The 22,469-nt window shown below is 39.2% G+C and overlaps 2 protein-coding genes across 2 annotated transcripts; one reads left to right on the top strand and one right to left on the bottom strand.

Moving 5' to 3' along the window:
- Positions 1-5,124: 5,124 nt before the first annotated feature.
- Positions 5,125-14,694, bottom strand: LOC137290812 (NADH dehydrogenase [ubiquinone] 1 alpha subcomplex assembly factor 2-like). Its single transcript, XM_067821948.1, has 6 exons — positions 14,504-14,694; positions 9,247-9,336; positions 7,234-7,274; positions 6,279-6,347; positions 5,972-6,053; positions 5,125-5,341 (listed from the first exon to the last, which is right to left on the bottom strand). Exons 1-6 carry the CDS (start codon positions 14,631-14,633, stop codon positions 5,271-5,273), a joined length of 483 nt encoding a protein of 160 aa, XP_067678049.1. The 5' UTR covers positions 14,634-14,694; the 3' UTR covers positions 5,125-5,270.
- A 63-nt stretch (positions 14,695-14,757) lies between these two features.
- Positions 14,758-21,850, top strand: LOC137290813 (telomerase RNA component interacting RNase-like). The gene is made up of 3 exons (XM_067821949.1): positions 14,758-15,012; positions 18,764-18,838; positions 19,157-21,850. Exons 1-3 carry the CDS (start codon positions 14,758-14,760, stop codon positions 19,265-19,267), a joined length of 441 nt encoding a protein of 146 aa, XP_067678050.1. The 3' UTR covers positions 19,268-21,850.
- The last annotated feature ends 619 nt before the right edge of the window (positions 21,851-22,469 follow it).

Here is a 22,469-nt window from a genome sequence, read left to right on the forward strand (position 1 = left end):
GTGAATTCGCAGGAGTGTAAGCGGACAACAGTAAAGTGGGAAGCATTGGTATGATCGTGTCCCAAAACACTAATGGAAAGCATTGGTATAATCGTCTGCCACAACACTAATGGAAAGCATTGGTATAGTCGTCTGCCAAAACACTAATGGAAAGCATTGGTATAATCGTCTCCCAAAACACTAATGGAAGCATTGGTATAATCGTCTCCCAAAACACTAATGGAAGCATTGGTATATTCGTCTGCCACAACACTAATGGAAGCATTGGTATAGTCGTCTGCCACAACACTAATGGAAAGCATTGGTATAATCGTCTCCCAAAACACTAACGGAAAGCACTGGTATAATCGTCTCCCAAAACACTAATGGAAGCATTGGTATAGTCGTCTGCCACAACACTAATGGAAGCATTGGTATAATCGTCTCCCAAAACACTAACGGAAAGCATTGGTATAATCGTCTCCCAAAACACTAATGGAAGCATTGGTATAATCGTCTGCCACAACACTAATGGAAAGCATTGGTATAATCGTCTCCCAAAACACTAATGGAAAGCATTGGTATAATCGTCTCCCAAAACACTAATGGAAGCATTGGTATAGTCGTCTGCCACAACACTAATGGAAGCATTGGTATAATCGTCTGCCACAACACTAATGGAAGCATTGGTATAATCGTCTCCCAAAACACTCATGGAAAGAATTGGTATAATCTTCTGTCACAACACTAACGGAAAGCATAGGTATAATCGTCTGCCACAACACTAATGGAAAGCATTGATATAATCGTCTCCCAAAACACTAACGGAAAGCATTGGTATAATCATCTGCCACAACACTAATGGAAAGCATTGGTATAATCATCTGCCACAACACTAATGGAAAGCATAGGTATAATCGTCTGTCACAACACTAATGGAAACATTGGTATAATCGTCTCCCACAATACTAATGGGAAGCATAGGTATAATCTTTGTTTACAACATCAGTTGTGATCAATGGTAAAAGCGCGTTCCACGTCAAGAAGGGGGGTCATTTCTGCCATATTGAATCAACGCCTAAGGTTTCAGTACAAGAAGCTGAAAGCGAATCCTAATGACATATACGTTTATAGCTTTTGTTAAAATGTTGTAAACATGTGGTATCTGCAGCGGTGGTTGTCCCCATGTCAGACTGGTGGCCCCCAGTGATCCTGGTAGTACATGAGCAAAATAGCTCAGCCCTCAGATTGACTGAGACTGTGCTGTGATGGAGAGCGCTATCACTTCATGTTGAAGTCTGATGGGAAATCGACAAGCTCCTGGGGCGGACATGCAAGCACTTGTCGCTGCTCAAACATAATCGTTAGTGCCAACTTGGTACTTGAGAGAAATTGGACACAGATGAAGCCTTTATATTAATTGACAGGTTCGACATTTGTTTCAGTTTAGGTGACGCTTGAATAACTAACATGTTTAAAGGAATTTGAGTATATGTCAAAGAATGCATGAGTCATGGAATTCCGCATCGATTTGTCTACAAAACACTGTTGTGATGGGAATGTTAGATAATAAATAATAATGGTCGTACTTATAGTTCTCTTATTTCCACAAACAGAGATTATGCTCAAATCCCCTGCACTATTACTCCTGCCAACAGTCCACTACAACCCAGGATGCCTGGGAGTCGGTACTACGTTAACAGTCACATAACATCTCACCTCAACAAGTACCCATTCAGACAAGTGCAAGTCACTTGCTCAAGGCGAGACCACGAGTATTATATGTGTTTCTATGTGGGACAGGACTGAAGTCCTAGAAACCGTGCAACAAATCCGTGATGCAACAAACTAATTGCTAACATCTATGTATGTAAATTGTGCTAACATCTGGGTATCCGTATAAAAAAGGTCGAATGATATCGTACATGGTCAAATCACGAAACACATGCGGAAACGTGTAGCAACACATTACCTACCATGGACAAACATTGATGCAACCTACGACAGCGCACTGAGGCGTTTTTTATTTTATTTTGAGCAATACACGGGCCTTACTCTATTACATTCAGTCATCCTTGGTATCACAAAGCTTGCTTAGATCTCGACCAATAACGGTGTGGGCATCAAATATTTCATGGCATGTCAAGATAAGAATATTTCTCAGTCTGCGATACGTTGAGATACTGTAAAAACCGGCACAATGTACCAGTGGCCAGCAATTACAAACTATTCACACTTTGAATTGTTCTTGTCTGTTAATTAAGTGTTAAATTAATAGACCGACAGGTGATTAATTACTTGTTAAATTAATGCACCATCTTATGAGAGGACCACTGCATCAATTTGAATTTCCAGACAGTTGCGACCTCAAATGCTTACAATTTTAACGATTACTCCAAAATCGTCTGAGCTCGGTTTGTGGAAGTCGGCCGTTAACACCGTGTAGACGTACCTAAATACGCTGAACTCGACAGAAGATATTATCCTGAAAGTGCATCCACAGTTAAGGTCGGCTGTGAAATTGATTGGTTCTAGTGTGCTCAATTACCACAAAGCGTGTATAACGGCACTCGGACAAAAAGACTATGCAGCACTGCATAGTTTCAAATTGAAGCTGTAAATAAAGGAACGAGTATCTTCGACTTAAACGGACACAAAGTCTCCTTAATATGAAAATTATCCCGTCCGAAATTGACAACAGTGCAACAACATGAGGATATGTCAGCATAAAAAGATAAAATGTTTCTCGGGCACATTTTCTTCAAAAGTGACAAGGGCGTAGGACCTTTTAAAAAAAATTTCCTATGAAAAAATGACGCGAGAGGAACACATTTTTTTCTCTCTCTCTTAGCAGCTTGGGACGTTTAGCACGTGTTGCTGAGTTGTAGACTCAGTCACACTAGTTCTTACAGACGCTCATTCTTATAGAGGACAAATTAATGACTGGGACGCGGCCAAGTCAAAACTATTTTTTTAAATGGCAATAAAAAATTTGCGCACAAACAAAAGAGACGCGCCAATAATCGAGAAACATTTCACTTTTTATTTAGCCTAAGGTATTGATAGGTATGTTACGCCAGAGTGAGTGAGTGAGTGAGTAAGTTCGGTTTAACGTCACTTATAAGTATACCAGTATGTTAACCACCATACCACCTAGCCTTAAGTATTAGCCTTAAGTGGGATGAAAACCCGAAGTTCTGTTTGACGAACAGCTCTTAGCTGTATGTGGGGGAATGCTGATAACCCGTTGTCTGCAACTTTCTGCAGATGGATAAATGTGACCCAAATCCCAGACATGACACACATCAACCAAGTCGCCATTTCTGACAATCAGTTCCATCACATTTCATAGGAAGTGGATACTCTGAGTCAACTATCCCACAATGTCAGTGGTTGGAAACACCAATATATATAGAGGGAAACAAATAAGGGAACACCACTTCATGGTATTGATCCTTTATATATTCTCAGATAATGGCACATTTCTTTTGCTCACAAAAGGGACGAGACTTTTGTAGAGTTTGCGAGAGAAAAGGAAACATTGTTTGATAGGTGGTGTGGGTCTAAGGAGGTCACAGATTTTGATGGTTTGAGGCAGTGTTGATGGAAGATTTCAAGCAGAGTGTTCATTCTTACCTTAAGAATTATTTGGATGAACAAAAGGTTGATGACTTACATAAGGCAGCAATGTTGGCAGATGATTATTGTTTGGCTCACAAGAGTTCTTTTATGTCTCCGGCTAATGTAAAACTTTCTGGCCTAAGGGGCTTTTCCTCGGGTAAGACTTCAAGACATGCAAGTTACAGTGGTGTTAAAACACGTTCCACTTCTTGTGGCAAGCAGTCACATACTTTTCTGTCTGAGCCTAAGACTATCAGTGGTCCTGTTCCTGTTTCTGCATATTGTAAGAAGCCAGGTCATTTGATTTCTGCATGTTACAAACTCCAGTTTAGAAATCAGGCTACAGGTTCCCCAAATGCGTTTGTGTCCATCACACCTAAGCCCTTCTTTCCAAGCGGTTCTGAGAACAGCTTCATGTGTAAGAGTAAATCCTCAGAAGGAGTTTTTTTCCGTTTGTTTCTGTGTCGCTAATGGGAGCTAATTCTACCCCAAGTCCGTTATTATCTTGTGGGATACTGGAGCTCTTCAATCTCGGACTTTGGAGGATATTTTTTCTTTTTCTTATGAGTCTTCAGCGATGTTTAGCTTCAGGATATAGGTGGCAATTCTCCTGCTCCTCACAGTTTGGTAAAACATCCCAAACTGTACTTCTGTGAGAAAAAATAAAAATGTGTTCGTCCCTCGTCACTTTTTTTTCTTATAAATTATAAAAAGGACTTATCGCCCTCGTCACTTCAAAAATCTATTGTCATCTGACTTGCAACGACCAATGCAAATCCCAGTCAGATGCCCATGTTACACCCTTAACCTATTTACCTTTATAAACAAATAAAATATTATCAACACATGCGGATCAAGATTGGGTGTGCGTACTCCCTTTTGTCCCAGGTTTATCAAATGACCATTGAAACTGGGTTAGGGGTGCGCGAGCTGTCTAAGGCGCCAGGCTTTTCTTTTCATTCAGCACTCTTTGAGGATCCAGGATGAGCCCACCTAGGTGTGAAACCCTGGAGTCAGCTTTGTGTGCAGCACACAACCCTGTGCTCTTAAAAAGAACCCACAAATCTGTTGGTAGATGACCAGATGGTGGCCACATGAATGCGTGCAAATACCAAGTTGTAGATATTGCAACGCGCAGTAAACATGGACAAAGTACTGTGAATGTATGTCACACTACATCCAGCTCTGAATGGGTCCCTTGTAAGGATGGGAAAGCAACATTAACTCGGTGCACCTGGTGTATGGCAAGAGTTGTATGATCCCCAGGGAGTCGAGATTGAAAAAATATGATGTACAATTGTCATGGACATCCAATGATCACGAGAAAACAAAGCGCCCTTGAGCAGTCGTACTGGATATGGGCGGTATGCAAATGTTTATATGCAACTCTCATAAAAATGAGAGAAAATGAAGTGTGTAGCCCTCTCCCTCAAAAAGCTGTATCCTCCATTGAAATGGTTGTGAAAAATTGAATATCCCCTACATCTTTTGATTTGTGTAGATTATGAAGAAAAAAGGTCAAAATGTGTTCTAACATTTTCTTTATTTTACCATTCCACACTCTTCAGTCACACAATATGTACATGCTCCTCACACAGGGTCAGTGGGTAATAACACCAGGTGTTCTGTGGGTTAAGACACAAGGTGTTGGTGTACCGTAACACAAAGTGTCACTTTTCTTCTCTTCTTCTGTCCAGGTCACCAGGAGTAATTTCATATTCAGGGTATGTTGGAAACTTCTCTGAAAACAGAAGCCAGTTCATTTTAAACAACTACAGCACATTGAAAAAAGGCTTTTGTCATTGCTATGCTTACATGCATCCACAAGTTTGACAAACAGAGAATAAATGTTTAAAATGTTTACAATCTTTTTATATTTTCCAGCCATGATAATCAGGACAATGGGGGGAAAGCAATTAACCTTTTGACTTGAAATTTTTACATTTTTCAGACAACTTGTACTTTCCCCAGAGAAACAACATATTTAATGTGTTGTTTTAAGTGGTTGAATATATTTTTTTTCACAGGTTTCAATAAAAATTATAATAATGAAAGTAATATCGTTCCATAAAAATAGGGGCTAATTAGCTCTTGCTTACAGATGCTCACAAAATTTCTAATACAAAATCATTTTCTCTTGTGTGATGTTGTGTATCCTTTAAACAACATAACTAACTTGTTGAAACCAAACCAAACTATGAAGGTGGTCAAGATTAATTGTCTTGTTTGGTGCATGCTTTTGATGTCAATCACTGGACTGTCTTATCCAAAATATTTACAGACTGCTGCCATATGGCTGGCATACTGCACTAGACTACCAACAATCTCCAAGTTTGTTGCTCTAAGACTTCATGCCACATATAACACTTACTCTTGCTGCTGCCTTCATCAGGGTCAACATCAGATGTGTACGAGGCCCCAGCCTCCACTCTCTTGGACGAAGAGCTACCCTCCTTATAAAAAACAGAAATAGGGATTTTAAAAAGTACTTTACATACATCTGTCAAGTCCAAATATCATGCCAATATCATTAAAAAAGGACTCGACAAGGAGAAACCGCTCTTATTATCATTATTCTGATACTTGTATGGAGGCGATACAAAGGTCAAATGCTGAAAGGTGCTCTGTTTTTCACTTCATTCTTGGATGTCCATCACAATGGAACAAGCAGCAAACACCTCCTGCTCCTCCAGTTCCTTGGCTCGGTGTATCGTTCTCATCATCAGCGCATAGTTACGATCTATTTCCTGCAACATACACATCATCCACATAACACCAACACATAGTTGCAACAGTATGTATCACTCATGAATTTCTCACCATAAGTAATTATTTTATTCTAATTACAAAAAAAAATAAATAATGCAACATGTCATATTTGGGATTTTGCTTTCTTAGTAAAGTACAAATTCTAGTACTTTTTGGTTGAGTCCCATACGGGATTCGAACCTGTACCCTCAGTCAGGTACCTAATCACCAGCACACAGTCAGCCGCCTAGCCCGTTCAGCCACAGCGACTTCCACCAGATATGGATATGACTTTCACCAGGTAGAAGTTGTGGTGGCTGAGCGGGCTATGTTTACTTTACTAAGAAAGTGAAATCCCAATATGACATGTTGCATTTGACCACTTTCTAAATGGCATCATGTAATCAAAAAAAAAAATTCCTCCTTGTTCAACATACAAATATTACAATAATGAATTTTGCAGACTTTGTATGTATGGAGTTGTATGATTGTATGATCCAGGGCTAATCCTGTCTAGGATGTTCTGTTATTGTACAATAGTGCATTGGTAAGGCATGGGTTCGATCCCCGGTGAAGGCACCTAGGTTCAGGTTCCAAGCTGGGCACATTTGTGTAGTATCCTTGGACAAGATATGTAGATCCGTATTGTCTCAATTCACCCAGCTGTAAAATGGACACCCATGAGAATATGATGATGATGAGAGTGTTTAGTTTACGGCAGTTAGAAGGTAGCATGGCTTTATGATTCCCAGGTAGTATCGGAAGATATCATAATGTCCTGTGACGGGTGACAGTAATATACATAGTGCTGTGAGCAGGCTGTGTACCTGGATAGGACTTAAGCGAACTATTACTATTATTAGTAGTACTTTTGATGTACTGTACCTCCTGTGTTGGTGGCTCTTTCCTCCTCCCTCTCAACCAGGCTGCAACACAGACAGTTTTACACATGATATAACTCAGAATGGTATCCCACAATGGTATCCCACAAGGGTATCAGACAATGGTATCGCACAATGGTATCACACAATGGTATCATCAGGAGGTCATGCAACAACTCATTGGAAACATCCAGCTTGAATGTGTCGTCCGCAACCCAAGTTTGTTGAAACAGAGTCAGCAATTTGGATGACCAGTGACTTGGTTCATGCATGTCATCTTGTCACTTTTATGTAAGTCACTGCTCATGATATCTGGATTTGATACTGAAGACTGCTGTCACATTGCTGAACACCTGATGTTTGCAGTGTTCATGAATAGTGTCTGACCCTCTGACAAATCCGGCAGATTTGCCAACGGTCAGACAGAAGTTCCCAACCTGCTGTCCCCAGTGTCTGACTGAATACATCACAATAACTGTGTCTGAAGTTGTTATATGTGGCATGCCACACTTGTTCACTGTTTATAAATTTATGTTTATAATGTTTGTCATTATATAATGTTAATAATTTCAATGTCAATAATGAGAAATGTTAAATCTGAAAATGTGTGTTTAATTTTATTCTGTGGGTCCTGTGAATTTTCAGTGGGTCAGACAGACACCTGAAGCTTACAGGACCCAATGTCCTGTTACTATGAAACACCATTCGTTAACACTGTGTTTGCTGCATGAAATGACAGAAATGAGCCTGAGACAGTCAGTACACACAGGTCAGGTTCATAACTTACATAAAACTGAAAACTGCTTTCGTCGCAGAATATGTCACATGACCATACACATGCACCCACATTTTCTTGTGTAGTAAACTACACCGCACACTTTGCTAAACAATACAGGCATGTAGAGGGGGACATAATACAGTGTGAGCCATTGTTGTAAGGAGCATCCAACCACACTCACTCACTCTGTACATATCAAGTAGTTATTTACATTGGACAAGAAATTCATCAACAATGATATTTGTCTGGCACAGACAGTCTTAGTAAACTTAGTCTCACTAATTTTTGTTACACTCCACTTCTCAGTCTAACAGAACCTAGTAGGGGTCACATGAGGTAATCTTCGAGACTGGCCAATCAGAACACAGCTTAATAAATAGCAAAAGTGGAGACATACCTTCTGAACTTTTACCTCAGAAAGGTTTAAACCCGAATGATTCTGAATGCTATTTTCCATATGATCGCTACTGCACATAAAGCACGCTACTATTCTGTCAACAGTAAGTAAACAGTTCCTGAAAACAGCACTTTGTCAATATTCAAGGACGTCAATTTATTTTAACATTAGCTAATGGTAACGATGTCACCAGAAAGCCCTAAGCATATATACTGCAGGTCAAATACCTGTCTTTTATGCTGATTTTCATTTAGTGAAGGATCACTGCCAGTGACTAGTGAATTTTTTAAGTCCCGCCAAACCTTAAACAGTGGCTTTTGTCTGATTGACTAAATCCATTCAGCCTGACGCTACTGGGCTTTGTTAGACTCAGTAATTTAGTATAACTAAAAATACTGAGACTAAGTTTACTTTGAATGCTGGCACAGAAGATCTTTTGTTCATAAGGATAAAATGTCTGTAGAAGAGTACCAAACTGGAGGTCTTCAGTTAATGGCACATATTTTGCGATCTATAGCTTGACAATTTGCATATTTGGGCTGGACTGTGTAAACTGTCATCCAAAAAATCCAAACTCAGACTCCAAATCAGGGTTCTAAAACCCATTCACACAAGGTTGCCATATCAGCCATTACTGTAAAGATTTGACACAGAATAGACTCAAATAATCTGTCTCTTCATAAATGTTAGTTGTCTTTGGGAATTTTTTCTGTACAATTTTTATTCTATTTCAGAAGAGTTTTGATATGTATTGATATCATTATTTGAGTCAATGTTCAAAAGCACTTTAACTGTATTCCCTGACACTGCACATGTTACAGTACGTCTATTAACCATACTACCATTCCATTCAGTGGGCACATCTGGAACTGTCCACTGGTCACCATCAGCTGGTTCCACCCAACGACTTCCACGCAAGTTGTGGGATTTATCTAAAATTCAATTCAAACAGAATCTTGATGTGTTATCAGCATTTTAAATACTTACCTGCCCAACAGTATGGGATGGATTATTTTCAACACAGATTACCAGATTCTCAAATTCACCTGCCCACAGTTGGGTTAAAATGTAGACATTTATATCAACATATTTTGTGAGCAGATACGTTTTGCTCTGGGCTGAAAAGTTTTACATGTAAACAGACCTGTGGCTGGTTGAAATATTTCAGCGTTTCATACTGTAACAGTTTTGCAACATAATACCAGTATTTTCAGGGCCAAAGTTTCTTTCAAAAGAATTATAAGCAAAGATTTTGAAAGAACACTATTAAAGGTAACATGCAACATAAAACACAACTTTGAAGATTCTGATACCTTTCGGTATGCACTTACCGAAACAAATCATCAAATATGCCAATTCAACCTAAGAAGTTGATAAGAAACGTGATAAAAACAAAGCCCATAAAATCGCAGTTCAAACAATTCACTAAATTTCCCCCAGCGCTGGGGGGAAAAGTGGTTTCAACAGCTGTGCTGCGCTGCGCCCATGACGCATGCGCAGTGAATAGGTTCATGAAGCTTGAAATTGTATGCATGCTCTGAGAATGAGGACGTGGACAGTTGTCCAATCTTGGCTGTGTGCACAAACAAGTAAATAATCTACTTGTCACATAAAAAAAAAACTTGTTGATTGTTGTAAGCAGCCTCTGTCACAGAGTCACAGAGAAAGTCTGTTTATTGACACCTATATGTCTGCCTGCCTGTCTGCTAAAGACAATATGCAATACACAGCTTCAATCATTGACCACTTGCAATTTGAACTTAACACCTATCAGGCTATACGCCATAAACAAAATAAATTGATTTATGACCCCTGCACCCGAGTCCTGTCTCTGCCACATTGTTATTAGGCAGGTGTGATACTTGTACACATGACACGTTTTTATGTCTGTGGGTTGCAAATAAACTACATCCATTTTTCTTGGATGGCTGGATCTGACGGAGACTGGTGCAAACTCTTGTCAGTTTCAAATCCTGCTTTGTACTTGGACGAATGACAGTTTCCAGCCACACAGTAGTTCACTGTGTACTGAGATGATTTTGATTGGATTGAAAGCAAATTCAGAGAACATGTATTTACAAAACCCAACATCACTACATACATTCTTCATGGATAACAACTTGTTCTAGTGTATATGATTTTGTTTGACAATGGTATATGAATCCATATTGAAACGACGCATAAAGTACAGTAATAGAAGTTGTTATCCATAAGGAATCTTAGTGACTCGCCATACTTCTAAAATGTCCATCAAACAGATAATCTTTCTGTACACAAAATGAGCCCTCAGCATACATCAGCACTGGTACAGATGTATCAGAGCATTACATATCTGGGCCAAGGGAGGCAACTGTTGTTTGGCACTCTAACTTGACAAAATGATGCGTCATGTTTCATGACGAGAAAGGATTGATTTCAAGATTCTCTGCCTCACCTATCAGTCTTTCTATAACTCAGGACCTTCCTACCTTCAGGATCTCCTGACACATTACTCTCCAGAAAGAACTCTGCACTCATCACAACAACTGTTACTTGCTGTCCCAAGCTATAATCTAAAATCATTTGGCTCAAAAACTTTTTCATATGCAGCAGCGTCTCTGAGGAACTCTCTTCCAGTTGAGTTAAGATCATCTCCTTCTCTAAGTACATTCAAATCATCACTCAAGACTCATTTATTTCTCTGTTACAAGTGACTTATCACCATTTGTACCTGCCAGCTGTACATATTTCAGCTGGAGCTCAGGAAGCACTTTGAGCATATCCTTGTGAAGTGGAAAGGCGCTATATAAATAGCCTATTATGTTTTACAGATTAGAAATGAAATGCAGCAGAGAGGGTTTGGGTGATCCTGGCACAGTCAGGCTGGTCAAGCTCATCATCAGCTCAGGGCCCTCGCCCCCTCTACACGCAGCCCAGACAGCGAATGGGACTTCTCCCAGGAAACACTGCCTAGTCGAACCAACTAAGAGCTTTTCGGAGAATATGAAGGCTCCCAAACACTGCAGCCTTCTGCATTACCCAGATTGTCAGAAGGGCTGTGCTCCCGGTGGAGAACCCGGGCACTCTCCTCATCTGTGCCAAGAGATCAGGAGGTACCAACCCAAGGGCACCGAGAAGAGGGAGCCTGACGACAGTGTACATGGGATGCAAGCGAGACATTTCAAAAGCGAGGTCCGCATATTTATCATGCTTTTCCTGAATCTTGCCAATCACATTGCTGTCAAAAGGGACAGAAAATTCAATGATATAAAATTATTAAATAATTTCATTGGTTTTATCAAAAAGGACAAGATCAGGTTTGTTGGCTGGAATTCGTCTCAGGCTGTATATTGGCCTATTCCAGAGAAGTTTAAAAGCATTATTTTCCAGGACGCTGTGGACATGTTCAGGGTCGTACCATGGATGGACCTCGGGGTCAAAGACGATAGTAAAAGCAGCAAGCCATGCCATCATGTCTTTTAAGATATGCTGTTTGTGCCAAGGAAGGGCATCCACTGACAAGGTGTCGGACAGTCTCTGTAAATTCACTGCAAAGACGACATTTCATATTGATATTTTCTTTAAGAATAACATTCTGGCGATTGCGAGTGGGAAGTGACTTGTCCTGAGCAGCAAAAAAGAAGCCCTCAGTTTCACATTTGAAACCAGTCGACTTCATCCAGGCAAAGGAGTCGGTTGGATTGCTGTTCTGTTCCACACACTGCACATACACACGATGCAGTGGCTTCTCAGACAGCTTCTCCACAAAGGACAGACTCTAGGCAGACTTGGTGAAAGACTTCACCTGGTTTACTCCCATCACTGTACCGTCCAGCAGTACATCGCCATCAACAAAATCAACTTCAAATTTCAGATTGTGTCCAACAACCTTGGCACGCTTAAAATAGCTGTGGAATTCTTTGCCTTCATCATGAGTCTTGACATGCATCACATATTATTATTATTGTTATTATTATTATGACAACTACAAAACTAACGTGCACTAAGAAGAAAATCTGTGCCCATCGAAACTATTTTTCAACTGTGATCACCTTCTAAACTGCATCAGTGACTGCATGAAATTACATCAAATTTATAGGGGAATGGGCTGTCATCCACATCTGGAAATAGAGTTTGCCATGTGGAGTTAGCTCTGGGCTGCACATGCTAGTCAAGGTGCCTGAGTCTTCAGAATGTAACGACTTGTGTTCAGGGCCTGTATTCTCGATTCTCGTAGCCCTAAGAATTCTTAACTTTGATTGTAGCCAATGTGTTAAGAATGGGCTTAAAGGGGCACTGATGCGGAGCGAATAATGTTTCTCGCCAACGGTCTAATTACGGAACCAAACTGCAAATTGGTCAGCGCCCGCTCCTTCAACCGTGACGGACAAAGGAACTGGGCTCCTGTACAGATTAGCAGAGTTTCTTCACCCATAAGAGTCAGGAAGCCAGATGCCCACCATATGCCATTATTTAAAAATATCCATGGTATTCCTTGTCTGACCGTAACAAAATATCCCAGCAGTGTAGTTTTTTTCGGATGCTTGGATGGTATAGTTACTCAATTTGATACTATTTCTGTGTTTTTAACCTCGATATTTAATGTTACATGAAATATGATGCTTGGATGGTATAGTTAGTCAACTTTACCCCCCCCCCCCCTTCTTTCACCTATTTACCCAAGTACATAGCAAAATGTATGCCTGTATGTATTCTTTATGTATCGAAATTCCGTTGGTATCCTCAAAACAGTTTCGGCCCATAAGTGTTTTCAGGCTGCATGAGACACAGAGATTACATCTTCCTTGCTGTAACTCGCCTTTGATGGTGTAAACCTACACGTGTTATTTGTCATCATTCTCTGGATGGTCAATTCATGAATTTTTAACAGGTATAATGTAAATGTATTGCAACTTATAATCAGTAGTAACACCACTTCCGTTACTCAACAAAGGTTCCCATTTGGCATTTCTCCTGTCTGGAGTAAATACTCAACATTATAAATTAAGGTCTGTAGCGGCAAATGTATTGCATGTTATGTAATATGTGCATGTAAGTGATGCAAGAGGGTTTATCAGCTGAGTTACAAAAACAAACATCGATCAAAGGATTAACCGATAACACACTGATTGATTAATTACTTTTGTCAAAAGGCAGTGTGTGTAGATGACTACACCCTGTCGTAAAGTGCGATTGTAAAAACAACATCCTCCCTTCAAAGAATTAACCACCCTTGAGTTGATTGATTGATTGCTCATTATTGGTTAACTAAATTACTGAGAATAGCGGATATCATACAATTAGTTGCCAGGTGTGCTATCTTGGGTGACCAGTGAGAGGTTTATCAGGTTTTCACCAACGAAAGACGTGAAACGATGTGTTACTTTTTCGCAAATTAGACAGTTGTAAGACACACGACACAAAGCAGGATTATTTACCAGCTGCGGATGAATGAAATACGATTTCTTTTATGTGGATATTGATGGATACATTCCTGAACAAGGTAGTAGCCTTGTTGCTATAACATTAGTCTGTTTTACATTCATTATTTGCATTTTGTTTTAATTTATTTGTTGTAGCATTCAGCAGAATCGATATGACAGAAAACACACACTAGATCACGTATGTGTGTGAAATAGGATCCACATTGGCAGTCTATACAATGTATAAATGTTGCTGTTATGTTAGAAATTTACAATGAGTATAAGCAGACCGTGTGTTCTTTTATTAATGTTCAAAATCATACAAATATGACAATAAACTCATTAGGGTTATGAGACAAAATATAGAGACGTACATTGGCTTCGGTATTTTTCCTTCCTAATAGTTTTTTACCATTTCTACTACTGGCAGATGATTAACCTTCAAAGTGTTTCATTTGTTTTCATAATACATTCGTAATGAAGTAATACGCCCATTCGAAGGTTTGTCCTTGTCATATTTAAAATGAATCGCGCGAAACTCGCCACGGAAGTAGGTGTAATTAAGCCTTAAACGCGACAGCGATCGGTGAACCAAGTTCTGGTCATTTTCTAAAAATAGCTACACCAGTTCCCCAATCGGGAACTGCGGTCTACATTGAGTAACGTGCGATACTGAAAAGTTCTACTGTGATCTTACCGTCTTTCTTCTCAAAATACCTATTCCCAGTGTGATCTGTTCCTACCAATTTAGCTGTAAGTTTTGGTGCGCTGAGAGAATTTCTAAAATTTTGTATGATGTTGGCTATAATTCCTCCCCGGCGTGACATTTGTTTTGGTAGAAACGTGCCTCCTGTAAAATCCGGGTCTTCATGCACAATCCGAAGGTGGAGTAACACATCTATTGGTTGGCTAAGTCAGGAATAAATGAACCAATCAAATATCCTGTTACCGATGCTGGCACATTTGGCCAAGATGGCGGACGATAGTGACAAACATGCATGTTCCGATGCGAAGAAAAAGGAAACAGTGAATAAATTTGCAAATGATGGCAGTTTCTTGGAAATGTTTAAGAAGAAAATGGAAGAACAAAGTAAAGCTCTTAGTGACAAGCCAGTGACTGGTTCCGATAAAGAGGATTCTTCGGCGCAAGCATCCTCTGCCGAAATAGACAGTGGAAAAAGCAGCAAAACGAACATTATGTCTATTGTAAGATTTCAGAAATTTGTGCGTTGTGCATAACCTGAAATACTGTTAAGGAGATTGATATTCCATTAAATGTATGTTATTTGATTAATTCTACATCTCATATTGTGATTTCAAAGATATGTTAGAACTGAGAGTATTGTAGTCTGATTAAGGTGCAGCATAGAACTTGCTCTAAGATCGCTTATTTTAAATGGAACCCAAAGGGTAAATTTCCCAGTAAAGTAGAACCAGAATGCTGACTGGTTTCCAGCATTCCATCATTCAAAAATAGTACCATCACGTAGTTGTGTTGTATTGATATTGTGTTCAAATCCCAGATTACCTAGGGAACCTTGATTTGACAGCTTCGTATCTTAACAAGTTCAGTGTTTCATCAAAGTGGATAGGGCTATAATCGGCCTCAGTTTATATTGTACTTATCCACTAAGCAGATAATACGTATCCACAGAACCACCTTTAGAATACAGCACCACGAACTTTATAAATATGTCATTATAGCTTTTTATGCAGGGACTGGGAAAGAGAACTTTGACAGTGGGCCATTTTCAGGAGTATTAGTCATTTTCTGACTTCAGAATGGGCCACTGCCCTTGTGTTCATAGAAAATTTCAAAATATTACTGGACAATTTTTTATTCTAATGTGCAAAATGGCCCATGTCCCCTGCCTTTCCTAATCCCTGTTTATGTAATTGAATGTGATTTTGTTCCAAAGGGCACAATGCCCTATGACGCTGGCATAGCAACATGGTTGTCCAGCTCAGCAAGTGTGTATAAGCTCTGCTCACTGATGTTTCACTGTACCAGCTGTGTCATTGCACAAGTTCAACGATGTTGAGAGTTTCCAATAGTTGTTACTGGGGGATTTTCTGCAAGCACCAGTTTAAAACATTTAAATAATAATAATGATAATACAGGTATTTATAGAGCGCTAGTTCCACATCACTGAGGGACATGCTTAAAGCACATGTTACATATATGCATGTGCACGGGACAGACAACAGTAGGTACAGTTACTGGTAGCATTGGAAGAGATACATTTTTAGTCCAGATTTCAACACAGATAGCATAGGTGCACACTGGAGGTTAAATGGGAGAGAGTTCCATAATGAGGCAGCTGCATGTGAGAAGGATCGAGCCCAAAAGATTTCAGTTTATGTTTTTCTAGAGTCAAAAGCAGTTGGTCAGCTGATCAGAGATCTCTAGAGGGCTTGTAGTGGACAAACATCTCCTGAAGATAGACAGGGGCAATGTTTTGAAAAGACTTGAAAATTAAAGAAAGGATCTTAAAGTCAATCCTTTCATGGATCCTGAGCCAGTGCAGTGACTTTACAGCTGGGGAGATGTGAGAATGGAGCTTAGTCCTAGTTATGATATGGGCAGCCCTGTTCTGTATCCTCTGCAGTCTGTTAAGCTGATCTTCTGATATTCCCATGTGTAAGCTATTACAGTAATCCAGATGAGAAAGGATCACCGATCTAGCCAGCATGGCAGTAGATGACGGATTGATCCTGTGTTTCTCAAATGAAAATGACATACTTTGCAGAGATGGTCCACTTTCTTATCCATAGTAAGAGAAGAGTCAATAAAAACACCCAAGATTTTTTACATGAGGCGAGAAAGGCATGAGAGACTGTCCAATTTGCAGGTGGGTTAGTGGGGATTTTGCTGTCTAGAAGGTGATGCGATGATGATGGCCTCTGTCTTTTCATCGTTTATTTTAAGCATGTTCGTGGACATCCAGGATTTGACCTTGTGAAGACAACTCTCCATGCTATCCAAAGATTCCATCTGGTTTGCTGAAGTAGGTCTGAAACTGTCTGCCCGCTTTGAAACATAAGCATAGAAATGATGAGTCACATGCTGCTCTGATATCAAGTGTCCCATGGTCTTGTGTACATGGTGAAAAAGATCAGACCTAGCATGGACCCTTGAGGGACACCACATGCCAGAACCTCACTATAGGACATAGCTTTATTAATTTGGACAAACTGTTTCCTATGTGTAAGGTATGATGAACACCACTCCAGGACAGTGCCATTCAAGCCATAGTTATGTTGAAAACGACTCTGCAACATTGCTTGATCAATGGTGTTGAACACAGCTGATAGGTCTAACAGGACTAACATGGCCATGTCTTCAGAATCAACAGACATCTTCACTTTTCTTTTTTCACTTACATGCTCATATGTATTTGTATGAAGGGGTGCGTAGGTATAAGTTTAAGTTTAAGTTAGTAAGAAAGCGTTACACTGGTCAAATTCGGCCATACTCAATTATTCGCAGTTTTGGACAATTTCATTATTTACATATGTATTTTTTATTTCAGTTTCAACATAAGTATTAGGACTAAATGAATTATAACTATGAACTAATGTACATAAATAGCTTTTTTTTCAGTAATTTGCGTCATTACACTGCAGTGGAGTTTATTAGTGTTTATTTTCTGAAGGGGTAAAAATGCATTTCACTGGACATGTCAGCTATTTTTGTGCTTGTTCTTTCAGTGTGTTCTATCTATTAGAATTATTTCATGGGGTTAGGTGTAGGAGTAGGGTAAGGGACCTAATCCACCGTAGAGGGCAGATGTCCTGTTCTTTTACACAAAAACATGAGACCAAAAATGTTGAAGGTAGACAAGGAAATGTTTCAATGTAGACATTTTGGGCTAATGGAAATCATCCTGGAACTTGCACTCAAGCCACTTTCACATGCTACATTTCTTCAGTGCTGATTTAAAGAATAGCTCACTCTTGCAAATTGTTGCATGTTCGTGTCCAACAGATTCTCACAAACTGGTTGCTTGTCTGAATGACACATGACCTGTGGCAGAGAATATGCTAACGAGAAGTTGTGGTGCTGTATTCTGTAGGTGCCCCTATCCACTAAGCTGACATGCCTTGATGTAAATGAAATATTGCTGAAAGTGCATCAGTCACTCTAATAATTATAATAATTTCACTCCAAACAATCTGACTGAGTGAACAAATAAACATGCATCTTGGAGATTGTCATCCTTGTATCCAAATAATCCTTTCTTTGCAATCCTGTTTTAACAACATCTGTTCAGCATTGGGGTTTTTTTTTCATCATGGATATATTTGTAAATGTCTGAAATTTTATTTTCAACTAGGACACAATGGGAAAGGTGTCATCGTTGTGAACCCATGTTGTTACAACAATGTTAAAAATATTTCCTTGCTGGTATATTTGGTATAGGAAAATATTCGCTATCAGTATCAGTCTTGAATACTGAGCTGCATTGTGATAAACACAGTGCCAGCCATCTTTATATTTGTGACCTAGTTGAAAATATATGGCAAGGTAATATGAGAGAGAAGTAACTGTAAGTGAAACTTAACAAGTGATTATTACCATTACCAGCTAAGACAGGAAAGAGTTAATTATTTTAAGCTGTGTTCCTTATTTATGTGTTTGACATGATAAGGACTGTAGTTTTATGAATACCAAGTGACCGTGCTGATAGCTTTTCACCTGAAGATAACTTGACACAGTACAAATATGACATGAATGCATTAAATCTGTTTGCATGAACATACAACTTGGGGAAGTGATTATATGGAAACATATTAAATGTTATATACTAATTGTTGGCATTACTATGTCTTGGATAAAGGTATATGAAAGGTATTGTACAGATTATTGTACCTGGGAACTGGAATACCATGGTCTCCATCATCGTGTCAGCTGTAAAGCCACTGTCTCATGTTGTTAGTGGTTCTGTGTCCCCAGGTCGGGAAACGGCGCGGTGGCAGCGCCAAGGTCCTCAAGACGGGTATGGTAAAGAAGCCAAAACAGGAAGAGGATGTATGTATTTGTGTCCAGAAAACTGTAACTGCCTTATGCTACAAGTTCTACTTTGAACAACCTTTCAATTAATGCTTTTTCATGTTGGGTATTTCTGCTATCATTTATGTACTGCAACATAACCAACATGTTTTGGCATAATTACAACTATGAGCTTTTGTCTTTGTTATTTTTTACAAGTTATCAGTAATCATGGCACTGTAGGGATGAGAGAATTACCTTAATCTGTTGTTCATAAAGCTAAGCCATGCAGGTATGCATTCTTAATGCCATGTGGATTATCCTAATGTAATATTTTCATTTTAAACTTATTTTCAGGAGAGCAGTGCCGAGCCTAAAGATGGATGGTCCAAGTATCTAGCTGAAGTCAATAAATACAAATCTCAGATGTGCACAGATGAGGATAAAACAAGACCACTAGTCAAATGATAATGTTTGCATACCATTGTCATGCTAACAGTTTTGCCTAACCTTCATGTAGCAGTGGATAATGGCACATTCTATATTTTCCTCTTTTAGAAATCACTTTCTTTTCAGTAAGGGATCTTTCATTTTTCCTCACTAGTTATATTTTGGTATCACCAACAACTCACTTGGGCGAACATAACATTCGTATATGATGTTATTTACAATAGCACCTGCTTAAGCACATTCCTAAGGATAGAGGGTAGATGTTTCATCAGAATATTCTGAAACCGATTCAGTACAGGGCAATGGGTATGAATAGGTAGACCACAAGTAGAGATTGCGAATGTAACTGAAGTAACCTCTGAAGGTTGAGCCATGACTTTGTATAGCAAGTCGGTGCATTAGTTCTTAATCAGGGTTCTCACTATGCTGATTTGGATCAGTCCTGAAACTGATTCAAATGTCCATGAACCTAATCAGTTATGATTTCTGAAGGACCTCCCCAAACAGTCCATTGTGGTACCTTTATCTACACTAATCTGTGTATACAACGAACACACTTATAATGAAAATACAGATAAAATACTGATATTTTTGGGTCATGGCCATATGCTGACATGTCACTTGAAATGCGTATAAGGGCTAAAGTTAGCACTGTCTTTGAGTTTGTAATGAATTAGTGTATTAAAAGTCCATGCGTTACCACCATGCTCTGCTGAAAATGGTGCCTGAATATAGTATTGAGCTGATGAACATAAAAGACTTCTTTTGCCATCGTGTAGTAAACCATGTGGACCAAATATATCATGTGGAAAGCATTTGTTATGTGCTGGTAAGATGTTCAGAAAGACGCTGAAGGTATTGTTGTATTTTGTTGCTCAGATATCAAATTGTTGATTTGATGCAGGCCAAGTTGAAGTAGGTTTAATTTATATATATACATATATGAATGGTTTAGCAAATGTATATGTGGAGATGTAATTGTAATTTGTGTTGATGTATGGTATTTTAAACAATAGATTTCTGATCCTGCTGATGAATCTGTGTTGCTGAGTTATGTATGCTAGAATTCTACTTGTGCAGTAGCTGAATTTATTTTCTCTCCAGATGCTGAAATGTAGTCATACTATTTTCGATAATGAAATATTCGTCCTTCAGCTAAAGGTTAAATTGACATGTACCTGGACAGCTGCACTACCTACCTCATTGTGGCAACGTCGCTTGTCCGCTGGGCATTCCTTCAAATACCACTTCTCCTATTCCTCAGCTCGGTGCTGTACTTAAAACTCAGTTTCAGGGATGGTTCTTAAAGTTACCTTCAAATGATATTAAAATGTATCATCAATTGTGAAAATTGTCCGTTTTGAAGCAGTGTGAGAATTACTTTTGAAGTTGCTATGATTGAAGCAATAAGTTTGTGTTTATTTTATTGTTCGTGGATATACCTGTACATTTCCAGCTTGGATGAACATTAGCTGTATCCCTCTGTATGTGTTGATTGTTGTCATCTGAAACACTCACTCAATACACAGGACACAGATATGTATTGTTTATGGTCTTACATGGACCTTCCTATAAAATGTCATTGCAAGGTCTATTTACTCTAATTACAAATAACTATGCCCATTGACGATAACTGCTACTGAAGTTAATGTTCTTGTCAGCTGAGCACTCATGATAATCCAGTGTATATTATGTTAGTGTGAAGTCGTTATATAATACCCACAACTGTAATGCTAATGGCAACCACCCAGACAGGTTCCCTAGAGTTGTGTGGGGAAAAAAGCAGGTGTTCTTAGACTAACTTCGATTAGTAGATCTCATTAAGGTATTTCCACCCTGAACTTGAGGTTTATTTTGAGCCTGCTTCAAATGATACAAAACTAAAACTGTATTATCTGACCGAAACAGTCCTGTGGCTGAACACCTTCACTTGAATGTGGCTTCCTCTTACAGAGACTTATTCTAAATGTTGGATTTTGCTGAACGTATGGTTTTAAAGTTGGATTTTGCTGAACGTATGGTTTTAAATTGACTGTTGCTGGTTTCAAGGTTAAAAGTGAGAAAAAGTGTGTGCTGAGTGAAGAGGAAGCCATCATTTCAAAATCATAATAAGTCTGGATCTGCATGCTAGTATGCAGTTGATAATGGATATTATACACTGGATATAGTCCATGCTGGTGCTGTAAGTGTTGTCAGATCATGTTGTGGACACTTGTTTTGTGGGGCTCTAGGAGTACTGCCAAAAGGTGTGTGAATGTTTCTGTGTGTGAAAGATGCCTTACCTGAGCTAAAACTTTACGTACAGTTGTACTTTTGCCAGTGCTACAAGTGAACACCATTCAGGTGTAAACAGGTTACCTCAGTACAGACTGGAAGTGCTTTACATGTACCAGAGTTAACAACCTTGCTCGGCATAAAGCCAGAGTTTTTTTTTTTTTCCATGACATTCTGAAATTCACTTGGCAGTTTAGTTTAAGGAAATTTGTCACTCAATTTACAAGAGTTTTCATTCTCAGACTGAGATGGTGGCACTGTTTCTGGCACTGCAATGGATCATTCATAATACAGAAATGTTGGAAATAAAATATGATGGATATTGTACATGGTTTTCTGTTGATTCTGTATGCAGCGTCTCGTGAAGCGGTTGATGTCATCTGACCACGGGTACCAGCAGCGTTTCATTCCTGTAGGGGTTCCAGGTTAGAATCGGTAATACAATCCACAGCCTATGCTTGTCATGTTTATGACATATGTCTCAACTCCATTGACCTGGTTATTATCACACAATATGAAGCCCTGGTATGTCTTGCCCAGACCTGAAGGGGTTTTGTTTGAGATCCAGTGGTCAGACTTCATTGACAGAATCATACCCAGAGTGGGTATCTTCAGTGACATTCAAGAGTTTGGCGTGGTGCAGATGTGATTGAGGTTTCCCTTCTCTACATTGTAACTGCTGCAGGTTTGACAATTACAGTGCAGACTTCATGACAATTTACTCAAACACTTCTGTGGCAATTGTTAATTTAAGGAGTGAACACCTTCCTCATAGTTCTGATGTTATCTGCTATTATTGTTTGCTGGCCTAGAGCAAAATGTGTTGGGAGTTGGAGAAATAACCTTCTGGCATTCATACTCCCTTTCCAATTCTAGTATCCTTTGCCATGGAATAATCAACTTTAAGTTGTCAACAGATTTGCAATCCATCTTCAGATTTTCTCGT

This window comes from Haliotis asinina, chromosome 7 (genome assembly GCF_037392515.1).
Source record: "Haliotis asinina isolate JCU_RB_2024 chromosome 7, JCU_Hal_asi_v2, whole genome shotgun sequence".
Taxonomy (NCBI): Eukaryota; Metazoa; Mollusca; class Gastropoda; order Lepetellida; family Haliotidae; genus Haliotis; species Haliotis asinina.